General features: G+C 38.0%; 1 protein-coding gene and 1 long non-coding RNA gene across 6 annotated transcripts in view; one reads left to right on the top strand and one right to left on the bottom strand.

Annotated features, from left to right (window-relative positions):
* bnc2 (basonuclin zinc finger protein 2) overlaps window positions 1-6,555 on the bottom strand; it is a 384,791-nt gene extending 378,236 nt beyond the window's left edge. For 4 of the 5 annotated variants that reach the window (XM_055205284.2, XM_055205285.2, XM_055205283.2 and 1 more), the window contains exon 1: window positions 6,419-6,555. Coding sequence is in view for 1 of the 5 variants with exons in the window: in XM_073863763.1 (XP_073719864.1) it covers window positions 6,419-6,429 (11 nt within the window). In the remaining 4 variants the exon portion in view is untranslated. The remainder of the gene's footprint in view (window positions 1-6,418) is intronic. The other variant, XM_073863763.1, reaches the window with a different exon arrangement.
* A 232-nt stretch (window positions 6,556-6,787) lies between these two features.
* Window positions 6,788-8,673, top strand: LOC129444558 (uncharacterized). Its single transcript, XR_008644535.2, has 3 exons — window positions 6,788-6,926; window positions 7,516-7,662; window positions 7,991-8,673. It is a non-coding gene; the product is annotated as an uncharacterized lncRNA (long non-coding RNA).
* The last annotated feature ends 7,157 nt before the right edge of the window (window positions 8,674-15,830 follow it).

Raw genomic sequence — 15,830 nt, forward strand, 5'->3', positions numbered from 1 at the left:
CAAAATGCCCCTATTTGGGTGGGAGCAAAAGAAAACGTTTTGTGTGTGTACCTTTAAAAGAACGAAAGATCTGATTTTTGCAAATAGCAGACAACATCCAACTCACTGAAGGCAGAAACTGGTAATACAAGACTGTCAATCAGCATCTGTGGGCGGAGCTTTAGCAGTGTGACATCACATTGCTAAGAGAATGAAAACAGCATGTCTAATGAGACTGCTTTGGTTTAATATGGATTATTTTTATCTGCTCCTTTGTTATCTAGGGACCTTGTAAAAGTGGATTTTGTATAATAGGTGCCCTTTAACATTATAAATAGTCTACTTTTGTATTTTTTCCACTTTGTTTTATTCATTTGACATTTAGTATGCAAGTGTCTAAATCATTACAGAACAAGGAAAAAGCAAAGCCTTCCAAAACATTAATTTTAAATTGTAACATTTTAACAAATAACAACTCTTTATTTTTTAGTGCTGCAGAGCCTTACTCACAAGACAAAGTGAGGAACACTTTGATTTTGTTGATACTTTCGGATATTGTTGTATGTGTAACTGAATTCAGCGATTACTGAAAAAATCCCATAATCTTTTACATTTCTTACCTTTAACCTACAAATTTGTCTAAATAAGCAATTTATTCTATCATTCTGCTCTATAGTTAGTAAGAAGTCACACTTTTGAAATGATCTCATGGTCCCATCCATTGACAAAACAAGACAAATCAGAGGTTAAGTCCATAAGCAGGTCTATCCCTGTCCTTTTTTATTAAGAAACAAATGAAGTCCCATTGTTGCCTTTCTATACAGCACATTCTGTATGGCACAATATGGCATTACATCTTACTCTATACTACCTCCATATAAACTATAAAAAATAAATCACACACAATCACCATACACCTCCCCACTGAGTACTTCAGGCTTCTGTTTTGAGCTTGCCTGTAAATCCACAACAATCCCTGCCCAGCTCAATTCACTCTGTGAAAAGAAGTGAATTATTGTCTTAGTTCTTTAGAAGAGCAGAGGTTTCCCTTAAACTATCATTTCCTTACATCATCAATTCAGCTCCGGCAACTGAGCATTTCTGTTTAACAGCAGCATTTACAGCTATTTAGCAGCAATAGTTTGGCAATAAAGCAGCAATACAAGAAAGCATGACCTGATATCTTAACATTTTCAGTGACTGTGTACTTTTATTTCAAATTGTTTTTTATTTAAAAAAAATGTATTTAATATAAAAGTGCATGTTTGACTATTTAACCGCTGGAATGCTTTTGCACTATTATGCTACATACCACCATAAAACCACATAACCTGAAAAAAAAAATACTTGCAACAGCAGAGGCAGTATTTCTTGTATGTTACTATTTGGTGTTTTTAAGGGTTTTTCTTTAAGGCATATGGGCCTGGTTTCATAGACAAGGCATAGTTAAAGCCAGGACTAGGCATTAGTTAAATTAAGATGTTTCACGAAAATTTTATAAACATGCGTTAAACAAAGACGTTACTGGTGTGTATCTTGAGACAAATCAATGGCACTCGCATAGTTTAGGATCCGTCAGTGCAAGTTATTTTCAGTTGAGACAGCTTAAACATGGGTTTTAGTCTAGGATTAGCTAAAGCCTTGTCTGTGAACCCGGGGTATGTTTACCAATGAATTTGTAAATGATTATGATCTAACTATTCTGTGATATGATTAGAAATAAACAAAAGATTAACATAGAAGGCCATTAACTTGATGTACTCCATAATTACAATGCAACAGCTTTAAATTGAGTTGTGTATGTATATAGACGGTTTCATCGGACGTATGTGCGTTGCTGGCCCAAAGTTAACTTCTGGTCTGTATGTGTTTATCGGTCCAGCTAGTGGGTAACCTGACCTCTGGAACAAAAACCTTGTCGAAAATTAAATGTTTAGGTTTCCTAAAGATGAGGGGAGACGGTGAGCATAGATCACTGCTGTGAAGAGAGTTTTGGCAGCCAGACTAGAATTCAAGGATCTGTAGCTAATATTATATACATTAATTTAACATAGTAGCACTAGCTCAGTAGTAGTTGATACATATTAGATATGATATCTGAATGAAATGGTGATTACTTGTCATTTATTTAGCTTGTTACCAGTAATAAAAGTACTCTAAAAGGACTGATTCAAGAGTATGTGGAAGTCTATCGATGTCAGGTTAGATTTTTTATTAATGTTTTTAAATTGTGTATTGTTTTTACAATATAAGTCACCTACAGCTCTGATAGTTCCTTAAAGGACAAGTTCGGTATTTTACACTTAAAGCCCTGTTTTCAGATTGTTTATGATGAAATAGAGCGGTTTTGACTGAAATTTCGACATATGCGGCTGCCCTGAGAATTTTTGGGTGTTTGTGTTTCGGTTCCTACCTCTGCAGTGGGTTTGGTGGTGCACTGGAGCAATCCTTTCTGGAATGCATTGAACTTTCGTTTGCAGGGACGTGGGGCTTATCGAGTGGTCGGGGGTGTTCAGTGGTGTGCTCACACAAAAATCGCGTTAAAAGATGCTTTCCAACAGCTGTTTTAGCATTCGTTGTTAACTTGTGGACCTATTTTTCCAAACGCCCCACACCCGTACATTCTTCCGCTTAGAGCTTGAATAATAGACACTCCAGCCCAGTTGGTGGCGCTAATCCACCATTGCCAATTGCAAGAATACAAACAAAGTTCCCGGCGCCGAGTAATACCGTACCTCACAGCACAACTAATACAAGTCAATGGAGTTGGCAAAAACTACGATAAAACCTGTTGGAATGCGTATTTTGCAGCGATTTTTGTGTGAGCATACCAGTGAACACCCCTGACCACTCGGTGAGTTTCACGTCTTTGTAAACGAAAGTTTAATGCATTTTAGGAAGGATTGTTCCAGTGCACCATTAAACCAATTGTAAAGGTAGGAGCTGAAACACAAACACCCAAAAATTCTCTGGGCAGCCGCATATGTCGAAATTTCAGTCAAAACCGTTCTATTTCATCATAAACAATCTGAAAACAGGGTTTTAAGTGTAAAATACCGAACTTGTCCTTTAAAGGTGACATAGATTGGGCAGTTTTCTGGCTGACATTTCTAAAAGAGGAATTTCTATGAGACTAAGATGTTTAGAATGTCTAGAACTTTTTGTATGTTTGTGAATGCGGGTAGACTACCATTATTCAACAAAGACAAGGTAAAAATGGTTTTTCATTCTCTGTCCCCTTTAAGAAAAAGCGCCTGAGTCTTAGGGGGCGTGCACACCAAGCTTTTACGCTCGTGGCCGGCGCATGTTTTCAATTGATTCCAAAGAAACTCTGCGTTTTTCAAATAAGCCAGCAGCTAGCGTTTTTTTTTTTGCGCTGAAACCCAGCTCTCTGCGCTGAGCTTCGAGAGTTGAAAGAGATTCAACTTTGGGTGAAAAGCTCTGCTCATCAATGTCAGTTCTCACACGGCCGTCCAATCACAGTGGAGGAGGGGCGGGACAAGTATTACAACAACCAACCGGCTCACAGCTCAAGTATCACAGCCACCAAAGCGCTTGGCTGAAGAAAGCTAGCGCTCAGCTGAAAAAACAGCTGGCAATCGGTGTCCTCCAGGCGTTTTCAGACGCGTTTAAAAGTTTTGGTGTTCACAACTCCTGTTCTGTACAAAATCCACAGACGTGCATGTGAAAACGCCCAACAGTATTCAATTTCTCCAACAGTGCAAGTGTACTTAAAAAGCAATTTTAACTTTCTCTCTAGCAAAAGCACTGTTCTGTGGTGTGTACTCAGATGTTTTGCTGGTGTTACGGCCTACCTGACCTGTTGTAAAAAAAAATGCTAAAATGAGTTACAATACAGACCAAAAAGAGCATTAAATTAATATTTATGATATTTTATTGTGGCTTTGTCCATCCAGCAATTTTTTTATAATGAAAAAGAAACTAAATGCATTCTGGCAAGTATGCAGGAAAGCAGCACACAAGCTTCAAGCCCATGGAAACCAAAACAGCCCTTTAAAAAACTCGAGGACATCAGGACGTTTAAAACCTACGTGTGAACAGGTTACAGGTCACACCAGCCATTTTTTTTCTACAGACTAAATACAATAAAAATAATAATTGCAAGCATTTGTATTGTGTTTTATAAGTAGCTCATTTCTGCGCATAAGGTCTGACAGTTTTATGCCACCAACTCAAAAAAGCTATCAAATCAAATGAGCTCTGTGTGTGTGTGTGTGTGTGTGTGTGTGTGTGTGTGTGTGTGTGTGTGTGTGTGTGTGTGTGTGTGTGTGTGTGCGTGCGTGCGTGCGTGCGTGCGTGTGCATGCGCGTGTGTGCAGGGTAGGTAGAGGGTCAGAGAACATAGGGCTAAGTGGACCTGCTCTTCATTAAGACAATGTCTCCAGGGGATGTCACTAGGGCTACCTGTCTGTGCGCTTATTGAACCGTCTAACCATCATCTACCCTCTTACTCTGCCAGGGCCCCTGGAGAACCACACCAGCACCGTTGACAAGTACAGCCTTAGACTGCATCTTTAACATGAAAGCACCTCTTCATTTAACCTCCCTCTCTCTTTCACACACACACACGCTCATTTCTCCTACACTGCCCTTTCACTTTCCCCTGACTGAACCTCTGGTCTTTTTTTAAAGAAGCAAAGAAATGAGACAGAGAAAGACAAAGAGAAAGACAGAGAGAGAGAAAAAGATAGAGATGAAGAGGGAGGACATAACTGCGTTTGACTCTTGACATGGATCAGATGAAATGTTAAGTGTCCAGACAAGTCCAGAGAACCGTGCAGATAAAAGTCATCAAATGACACTCTTGGAATGCAAATTGGCATTCTTGACTGCAGCGCCTGAACAACTGTGCCCCATCACAGACAGTCGCTGAGATTAGGACAAGATGTGACGTAAGGCACCAAATCTTATAAACCTTAAGCAGAGAAGCTAAATGACCTTTTTAACTAGTATATATTCAGGGATATCTCCTCTTGTCTGTGATTTCTCTGCAGCTGAATTGCCTCAATGTTCACCTGCCCTTGTAAATCACTTTCTCTCTTTTCAGCAGAGTGAATGACTACGCAACACACACTAGGATGATAAAAGCATGAAAAAATATAGCATTTTTCATCAACAGGTTGCTACATTTTCATGTTTTCCAATGAACTGTATATTTTTTACTTTTTTTTAAGTATTTAATACTGTGAAAGAACAATTATTTAAAACCAGGCAACAAACAAATAATAAGGTTTTTGTTTAAAAAGAACTGGTTCATCTGAGTTTATTTAATCACGCTGAGTGATTTAATTACACAAATAACTAATGATATCAAGATATAAATATGTTTCTATTTTTGTATAGATTAATGCAAATTAATACTTAAATAAAACAAATAGATGTGTGTGTGTGTGTGTGTGTGTGTGTGTGTGTGTGTGTGTGTGTGTGTGTGTGTGTGTGTGTGTGTGTGTGTGTGTGTGTGTGTGTGTGTGCGTGTGTGTCAAATGTAAGCGGAAACATACAAAATACCTAAATATGTAAGACTATTGTTTTGGCAAAATTATTTAAATAATGAATTGTATGAAATTATACAATTTCAACTTATAGTTTGATAATAATGTGACAGCTATCTTCACTCAAACAATGACTTAAATAAAAATACACCTATGACATTACAACACAACAGTTACATGGTTAAGATGTACTTTTATTGTGTAGTTAAACTTAACCTGATGCCAATGTGGTTGCATTGAATTCACTTATTTACCCAACAGCTATAGCAAAAATATGATGACACTGCATTGTTAGCTTGGAATGTAGAATTCACAAAAATATTAAATTGCTACAACTTTGAGGGGGTTTTGGAGAAAAAAAACACTGAAAAAACATTTGAACTTTTGACAAAAAACATACTGTAGGCTATATGTTTTCAAAGAAGTCTGTTAAAATAAGTTTAAAATATAGTGAATCAATTCTAGGTTGTGTTATCAGTTTTACATTTGACATAAATTTGATTTATTTGTGTATTTATTTTCTTATAACATTTGATGCTAAATTGACTAAGACAATGATAAAAGCATATGGTGTTTAGATGAAAGTAACGTACAAGGGTCAGAGAATGTTCAGGTAAAATGATATTGTTTGTCAAGGTGGTCAGCACGGCAGATTTTTTTTATTAAACTACTAAAGATTTATAACTCACAAAAGTCATTAACTAACATAAGGTTTAACAGTTAGGTAGTTTATGTAAAGTTCAGTTATGTGTGCACATTTGATTGTTATTAAAAAAAAAAATGTTTCATGACAATTTGCAGCGAATTAAACTTACGTGAACTAATAATATGTTAAACGTTTTATAGTATCAATGTAGTATTGTTTGCTAATGTTGTTATATTAGTTATTGTAAAGTGTTGATGCGTTGATCGGTCATAGCTACTTACCATTTCTTCATATTGTGTGAATGGCAGAATCAAGTTCAGGCAGATTTCGCCCTCATGTGGGGGTACTTTCTCCTCTTTTCTCTCTTCTTCTTCTTTACGCAAATCTCTCTGAAGTCACTCTAAACTTTATGTTTGCCTCATCAAATCTGAATCCATTAAAACAACAGTCCGTTATGTTAAGACGATAAAGATACAGTGATGAAAACGAGTCAGTTCTAGCTCTCGTCATTCGCATGTACTAAAGTCACTGTAGACGAAGGAAGCCCGTTGGCTAAAATATAAGCAGTTTCGCTGGATCCAGAAGCCAAGCGCTGGTTCTGCGGCTTCAGATCCGCTCGTTTAAGCTACCCCAGCGGGACTCAAACGGGACTGAAGTGGGTGGGTAGTTTGAAGCACCGGGGTAAATCTCAGGCTGTCCGGGAAGAGAAAACTGACTGTCTTACTCAATCCCGGCTATTTCTTCTGCATAGTCAGCTCTCTCTTGACTGCTGCATTACAACGGAACATGGTAATAGTGTAGTAGTGTAGTGTAGTGTACTGTATTGGCTTCTATTGTAGGTGATAGCATATTAGCATTGTGTAAACCTTTAGCTGAAAGTTTATTATATTCTGATGTAGTTGGTATCATGGACTACTTAGGCTATAGGGTATAAAGTTGGCTATATGCTATAATTATGTACTATCCACTGTCAAGTAGGCTACAGTTGATAGGACACTTAGTAGGCTACTGGCTTTGCGTTTTGTATGTGTAAAACAGTTTAAATCTTGCGTTTAAAAGGGAAACTGTAAGCTATAGTGTGCACTTTAAAGTTTTGCTTTCTATTTAGCGTTAAGTAAACATACTGAAGTGGCTTTCTAATGCTTTTAATTTGTAAATAATTTTTAAAATGCCATGTTAGGATCTAAAATAGTTCTTGATTTTTTATTATTATTTTAAATATTTAGATAATTTTCACTAAGCATATTTCATTTAAAAAGCACAGACAGAGATCACTTTTTGTCTCAGAATGAGATGTTGGAGAAATGTTCTATATTTCTGAAACTTGAATAACAGACCTGTCGTAAATTAATTATGGAGTTACTTTTTCACCCCCTAGAGTACACACAGCATTGGATTCTCAAGAGGGAAGAATAAAGGAAAGCAAATGACAGGCTTCTCATGTTGACCACAAGAAACCCTAAATCCGAAGGCAGTCATTTTGATTTGAGTGCCTACAAGCACCTTTCACATGTTTGGTCAAGAGGTAAATAATAGATCAGGGATTAAACTTGTAGAATTCGTTCTGGGGTAACAAGCTACACACACACAGGATTTGCATATTCATCTAATGTGCAAGGCCATGGAGAGTAAATACCATATGCCCAGTATATAGAAAGCTTAAATTGCTATTTAAATGATATATTACAGTACATCCCTGAAATTAAACAAGAGAACAGAGAAAATAGACATTTTAGACATTATGAGGAATCGATACAATATTATGTTCAGTTGCTTAACATGAGGTGTGACAAATTGTGTGTCCGTATTAAATTGCCTTATATTACTACTTGTTTTAATCTTTTTGATTACAGAGCTTGAAATGAGAACAATTTAGTCAGTTGAACTCCATCAAGTGGCAAGCCAAGCTCTAAGAGTTGACTTCCAAGAGCTATGAACTCAGCGGCTTGGCTCCTTTATTTGCTTGAGAAAAACATGACATTAAAGCAGCTTCCTATTTGAGAGCTCCCGAAATCAACTGCGAAGCCACCTGTGGGAGCTGAGTATATGTATTGGTTTATGTCAGATAGTGAAAGGGCCTTACAATTGTCTAATTACTCAAAGGGCAGTTGATGATGAGCTATTGAACCTTCTTCGTGTTGTGGTCCTTTGGGATTGCAATAAGCTGTCATAGACTGTGTGTCTGTTCAATAAATGTCACACATATTTCCTGTCCATGGGCACAGAGGAAAATGTCAAGCTGATGATGTTGCTTGACTCCAGGAAAGAAATCACACCTGCTTTGCTCTCCCTTCTCCATCCACCCTACCATTCACAAATACGGAAGATGTTTTAACCTCTTCTCTTGTGTAAAGTTTTCACACCTTAGCAGGATTATTGATTCATGGTTAAGTAGAATGTAGTATGTATTTATAGGCTACATGTGCTGTCATACTTTCAAAAGAAAAAAGCCAAGGACACTTCTGACAAAGATATTCTTAATCATAAACAACAACAAAGGATTGAAACAATTCTCTGTGATTGCCAGGGCCTTACTTTATATTACTTTCCCCCCATCGCCTACAGGAAGAGAGCCCTCGTATCAATCCCCTCATTATCCAAACCCACTGCCTGCTAAGGACAGTTAGAAGGTCATCAGATGTAGCAAGAGACTCAAGCACGGGGGAAAATGCCGAACAGGGAAGCCTGTCCTGGGATGTTGAGGATTCTTTGGGAGCTCTGGGTGTATGGCATGCAAATGGACAGGCGCGTGATGATAGGTTTGCCAAAAGGAGAGGTCTTGAGTCACTTGCACTGACATGGATGCAACTTTGTAGAATAAAGTCATGGAAGAGAATTAATGTTCCACTCTCACAGCTTTGTTATAACATGTCCTTGGTAATTTATGGTTGAACCAAAGCCGGCGCTACCTATAGGCAAAGTAGGCAAATCCCTAGGGCCTCAGGGGTCTCCATAACCGGTAAATTCATGTGCGCTAGTCCACCAATCACTTTTGACAGTAATAGACAAAATTTGTAAAGTGAGTTCAACTTCATGCAGCGGGATGCAAAGACAGTACAGCACATGATTCATGCATTTTGAAATGATTGCAATGTATTGTAAAATAAACTTGTTGATTTGTTCTAAGGATCAACGTCATTTCAGGACAGAAAATTTGCTGTTTATGCTGAATTCAACAAAGCATGAGCGCTGTTGACGGGTTGACTCTGTTCAGACACATCGCGTGGGGAGCTGACTTTCAATATCTGTATATCAATACATAATATGAATATAGCCATAGCCTATTATAGATCTGGTTTATTACATATAAAAGATACTGATGCTCATTTACTGAAATAATGTCCAGGAGATATTCATCTGTAGTTTTTTGTTTGCAATGTTGTGTGGTCTTTATAATTTTACTGTTATACCAAAAACTGGGTGTTTTTTCAACCACGACAACAATAAATTACCTGCTTTAAAATTTTTAACCCGGGTGCATAGTTTCTAATCAAATTTGAATAAACTGGCTTTATATCCAGATGTTAAAGGGGACATTCCATGAAAATCAGACTTTTTCCATGTTTAAGTGCTATAATCGGGTCCCCAGTGCTTCTACCAACTCAGAAAACATAAAAAATAGCAACCCTGTAACTTTGTTTTGGTAAGGCTCTCTCTGCAAGCATGTGAATAAATAGGTCATTCGAATTTCGCTCCCCCCATGACATATTAAGGGGCTCTTATTATAATGATACCGCCCCTTCAACTGCGCTGTCCAACCATGAACGGCCTCACGAGTGCGATAGACAGAGAGAAAGAATGACTGACAGCACGACGCCTTTGTTTTCCCTCAAACACAAACAGGAGTCTACAATCTTATAACTTGTAGTTTTAATAATCTTTCTAAAGATTGAATTAACGTTCTAAAGGATTAACCTTACCTTAGTGCAACAGAGAGAGCGAGTGAGTGAGAGAGAGAGAGCGAGTGAGCGAACGAACGAGAGAGAGAGAGAGCAACGCGACCATTCGTTTTCAAGTATGTTGTTTAATATGTTTCTCTGAAGTTTATATGAATGAACAAGGATTAATGCAATGCACGAGACAGAGTGAGAGAACAACGCATATTCACTATCATACACAATAAGCATAAATATGTTGTTTAATGTTTCTCTCAAGTTTCAAATGAATACGAGGAGTTACAAGATAGAGTGAGAGACTGACAGAAACGTGAATGTGTTCAATATGTGTACACAATAAACTTAAACATGTCATTTGATCTGTTTCTCTAAAGTTTAAACATTAAACGTGTTGTTTTCTTACAGATCATTTAAATGTGCTCGTGTGGTTTGGTCAAAAAGTAAACTTCTGAGTGTTTGTGGACGTGTATTTTATTGTAACATGCTGAAAATCATTGCCCCCTTTTGAAACACTGGCAGCATGAGACCTAAAAGTCTTTATTTTTATTCCACAATGTTCCCCATCTGCTGATAAACATGTATTTAGTATGCATAAAACAGATGATTGACTTTTTAAACTTGTTCAAATATATAATGCTGAACATCTCTAACTAACTTCTTTCGTGAGAGAATGCAATGCCTTGTCTATAGCTGTGTCCCAATTCAGGGGCTGCGACCTTCTAAGGGGCCAGTCACACCAAAAGCGCTTTAAACGCTTGCAAACGCAAGGCGCGACGCACTGCCTTTTTTAAAAAAGAGCAGTGCGACGCGGCTTTTCATATTGCTAAGCAACCACCGAGTCAGCTGTCTTGTCAATCAAATATTGAAGCGTGAACGCTCTTTTGCTGTTAACTGTCATATTAGCAGAAACTTTAAAAAGAGGGCGCTTGCTCTGACCTTGTTTGAGGATGAGAGGTGCACGAACACGAAGGAGAGAGTGAGCGAGTGGAGTCCGGTTCTTCAAAGCAACTGTAAACTTCCCTCACCACAACGTAAGGCCCGCCTCTCCCCTGATTCGATTGGACAATGGAAGACGCGAATGACGTCAGAAAACCGCAAGGCGCTCGGCGCGCATAAACAGCGCGCAAACGCGCCCTGCCCATAGAATATCATTCAAAAAAGGCGCCTGCAACTGCCATAAACGCTTTTGGTGTGACTGCAGCCTAAGCATGCAACCTTAAATATGAGCACTCGGTCTTTCAAGGTGGCAGCCTCAGAAGTCAGCGAAGAGAACTGAAATGAGACGGTCTAACCTTCGGACGACCCATAATTGGCGTCACCTGCTGCGCCTGTCAGCAGGACATAGCGGAAACGTTTCTGACTTATTAAAATAAATATGAAATCAGAAAAATATGAATGTAGTTTAGAAAATATGACACGTTGATGTAGATTAAACTATTCAACAGTATATTAAATTAAATTAATCAACCTTAGAAATATATGCGTCATAAAAATAATAATATTAACACAAAACATAACTTGTAATACTAAAACAGTGACAAACTTTTTTTGATAAATACACACTTTTATTTAATGAAGGTTTTAATTGTTTATTTTAGAATATCCAGCCACCGTTGCAGGCGCGCAATGAATCTTGGGATATCCTCGGCTGTTAAGGATCCATTCGTTCTATCCTTAACAGCACGCAGAAATGAGGACGCATTTTGAGGCTTCATTCTAAGCATCCTTCGAATTGGGACGGCCTTACCAGCCTGAAGTCGTGCTGCTGTGACGCAATCGGTCTTAAAATACGTCCTTAGAAGGTCGCAGCCCCTGAATTGGGACACAGCTTATAGCGCGAGCGCTTGAGACTCCGCCCATCTGAGCAGCTCATTTGGATTTAAAGGGATACACACAAAAACGGTACATTTTTGCTCAGTGCCTATTTTAACATGCCACAATAAATTACATATATGGTATTTTGAGCTAAAACTTCACATATGTACTCTGGGGACATCAAAGATATATTTAATATCTTAAAAACGTCTTGTGGAATGTCCCCTTTAACTTGATCAGAAAAGATAAGAAATGTAAAAAACATGTTTAATAAATTAGTGTTTAAATGATTTTTTACAGTGTAGGAAAAACACTTTGACACTTTAAAACACTTATATATCCTTTTATAATAGGTCGAGTGAGAAGTGACATTGACAAGCTGAGCGTTTCACCCAAAGTTGAAAATTTTTCAACTCTCGGCATTCAGTGCTGAGTGCAGAAAAACTGCAGAGTTTCGGTGCTTATGGCAGATAAACCAGCCAGCTTCTGGCATTTTTGAAAAAGCGCTGCGCTTCCATTGGAAACAATTGAAAACATACGCCGGCCACCGGCGTAAACGCCTTGGTGTACACGCCCCCTTAGGTCTCTGGGGTGACTTTAAGGAGACCACAGAGGTAACTTTGCTCAGAGGCGTTATGCCCAGGGGTTAAATTGGGATTTGTTATGTGGGGGGGGGGCTCTGTTTGGGAGGGGTGACATGTTTAATACTGATGACAGCACTGGTGTGTTTCAGTGACATCATGGTCTTTTGCTAGGATTTGATAAGTTTTAGCTTTGAAGCTGTGCCAGAGGTTGACCCAAAATAGAACCTGAACTTATGCAGATCTATGAGTCTTACACCCTATATGCATATGTCATCGTGCACAATTGATAAAAAAAGTTTTACGAATCATGCAACCTCCTTGACGAATTCTAAGCATAAAACAACTCAGACTCAAACAACAAGAAAAGGTCACATTTAACCAACATGTCTTAAAAATTAGCCATAGAGATTCCCTATGCTGATCTTAGGTCACCACCATCTAGTGAATACAATTACTATAGTTCTAATTAATGTGTATAATCAAAAATACAGTATTAAAATATATACAAGTTATATTCAGTGTTTTCCAGTTAGCATATTGTAAGGATATGAGTGACATGACTATACATACTTTAATCGTTTTACACATTTCAAGTCTTCTATTAAGTCTTCTAACCTGAGCACCTGATGTCTAAGATCTTATTCTTTTCTCTCTCTATAATGTCTACTGTAATGAGTCTGTGCCTTCTCGAGGTTCTGAGTGAGATGTGTTGTGTTCGACTTACGGCGAGGCTGCATAGACATATTAATTATCAGGTGGTGACAAAAAGGTTTGACGCGTCATGCAAATGAACAGTAAAAACCCGGTTACCCGGTCACCAGTGGCGTAGCAAGTCAGTCCCGGGCCCATATGCAAAAAAATGTACGGGCCCCCTTAAGCCAAAGCCCCCCCAACCTTGCCCGTTGGCACTGTTAACTGTGGCACGCAGGTCTGTTAACAACATATACTTTTAAAAAAGTAGTCAAATATTTTTACTTTACTTTTTTACTTTAAAGGGTAGATTTAAGTAAAGAAAAACGAAATGTTTTAGGTAGTTTTTGACTCCTGACTAACTTCTCCGCCTTCTCTTTTCCCTTTAAGGCCCCACTTTTATGTTTATATTTGTCCATCCTTAATGTTCATGTAGATTGCCGCTATATTAACCTCTCACACTGTGTTTTCTTTTTTTTTGGCGCGGCGATGCGTCATGTAAAAAAATGATAGCGTAGTAGTCTACGGCAGCCGAGGAGTGCAAAAAAATAATAAGCGCAAACAAGAAATGACAGAGAAATTAGACATTATGGAGAAATAAGAAATCACTACACATGATATGCATACAAAAATATATTTATTGCAGCCAGAAATAAAAATTAAATTGAAAAAAAAAGTTTTAATTAAAAGCTGGGGCGGGCCCCCTATTGGCCTGGGCCCATTTGCACGTGCATACCCTGCATGCCCAGACGCTACGCCACTGCCGGTCACGCATTCCAGTTTTTACATTACATTAAGGTCTACTTAAGTTGCATCAAAGGTTTCTTTTTATTCCCTGTTTTTGAAGTGTTGATCATTACAGCCAATTACAGACGTGACCAATGAGCACATGTAACGTCTAAATAAGTTGTCAGTGTAAAAGCTTATTTTTTCACTTAGTTTTTCATTAGTTTAAAATATCAATTAAATTAACTTCTAAATGCTTCTTACCATATTTTGCCTGTGTAGTCTATGAAAATATAAAAAAGTTTTAATGTATTCTAATAATGGATGTTAATAATTATGACTACTATGTGCCCCCTTAAAAAATTTTGATGCATGGCGCCTCTGACTCTGCTAAGGGAAAACGTGGGCTTAATTTACTCTGCAGAAACTACACATAAGGGTATAACGCGGAGAGACTTTGGTAGAATCAAAGTGCAGAAGTTTATTAAAGCAACACTATGTAGTTTTTTTACTTTTAAAGCTCTACTGTGTAGGACAGGGCTATTCAATTGGCAGCCCATGGGCCAAACCCGGCCCCCCAGGTAATTTGATCTAGCCCTTTATGTAGTCTGTAAAAAAGACATCTCTAGAATAAATTTAGTAAGTTAGACAACGGGCCCTACAGTTCCGAGTTGATGCGCGTGCGTCTGTTTCATACAGCATGAGCTGCAGAGCGCGAGTCACGTGACTGGTGTGAGCAGCTGTGTCACGTGTTTATATTCGCGCTTTGGTCCACAGGTTCAACGCGATCGCCTCCCCCGCTCGCGCCCGCATCTCAAGATGCAATAGCTGACAGTGGTGAGTTAAGAGACCGGTCTCTATGGCTGTTTTAACTTTATTTGTTGTATTTCCAGCTTAAAAACGCTGCCTTTTCCGACAATTGTTATCTGATATGTCAGCTCAATGACTTGCTTATCCACAATGACATTTACGTTAGATGTCTTAATAAAGGAAACTCGTTGAAACGATTTTGTGAACTAGACAAAAAGTTTCTCCAAAATTCAAAGCAGACTAAATGCTCAAATATTATGCGAGTCATCGTTCTCACACAAGAATGCAATTAAAACGAGTTAATCGCCCATCGCTCACAGCCCAGCACCTGCACCACTGTATGCGTATTGTGCTAACAAACATACACCTGATTTTACTGCTCTTGGCCAATCTAAAAACATATTCTGTCTTATTAGAAGCTAGCCTAATGTTTGCCAATTATTAAGATGGCTGTTGTAGTTTAAATAGGGCTACTGTAATAATTAACTTTGACAAAAAAACAGCATAAAACAATTATGTTCCATATTATAAACTGTTTTGTTATGTGTACTTAAGTAAGTAAATAAGTTAAATTCTCAATGAGTGTGATATGGATCTTTTTTACTTATTTAAAGGCGGAGTCCACGATGTTTGAAAGCCAATGTTGATATTTGAAATCACCTATACAAACACGCCTCTACCCCAATAGAATCTGGACCTTCTGTTGATAGACCCACCCCACACATACGCAACCCGGCAAGGATGTCGGTTAGTAGACACGCTCCTTACTGTTGATTGGCTATAAGTGTGTTTTGGTAGTCGGCCCGTCTCCTTTTCCAAAGTGTTTTTCAAACATCGTGGACTCCGCCTTTAAATGTAGAATAAAGCTTACTTGGGCATCTTACAATGCACTTATGTTGTTATGCAATTTTAAAAATATTTAATACATTTAAAATATTTATTAATAACATATTTAAAATATTTATTCATAACACATGTCTGGATGTAGAAAATCCTACTTAGACATCTAACAATGCACTAATGTTGTTGAATGCAGTCTCAAAATACATGTTTGTAGAAAAAGCCTATTGTACAATGCACTGATTTTGTTTTTATGTAGTTTCAAAATATAACATTAGTATGTTTAAATGTAGGAAAATGTATATCTCTGTTACATCACTGTTATTTCTCCG

The sequence above is a fragment of the Misgurnus anguillicaudatus genome, chromosome 3 (genome assembly GCF_027580225.2).
Source record: "Misgurnus anguillicaudatus chromosome 3, ASM2758022v2, whole genome shotgun sequence".
Lineage (NCBI taxonomy): Eukaryota > Metazoa > Chordata > Actinopteri > Cypriniformes > Cobitidae > Misgurnus > Misgurnus anguillicaudatus.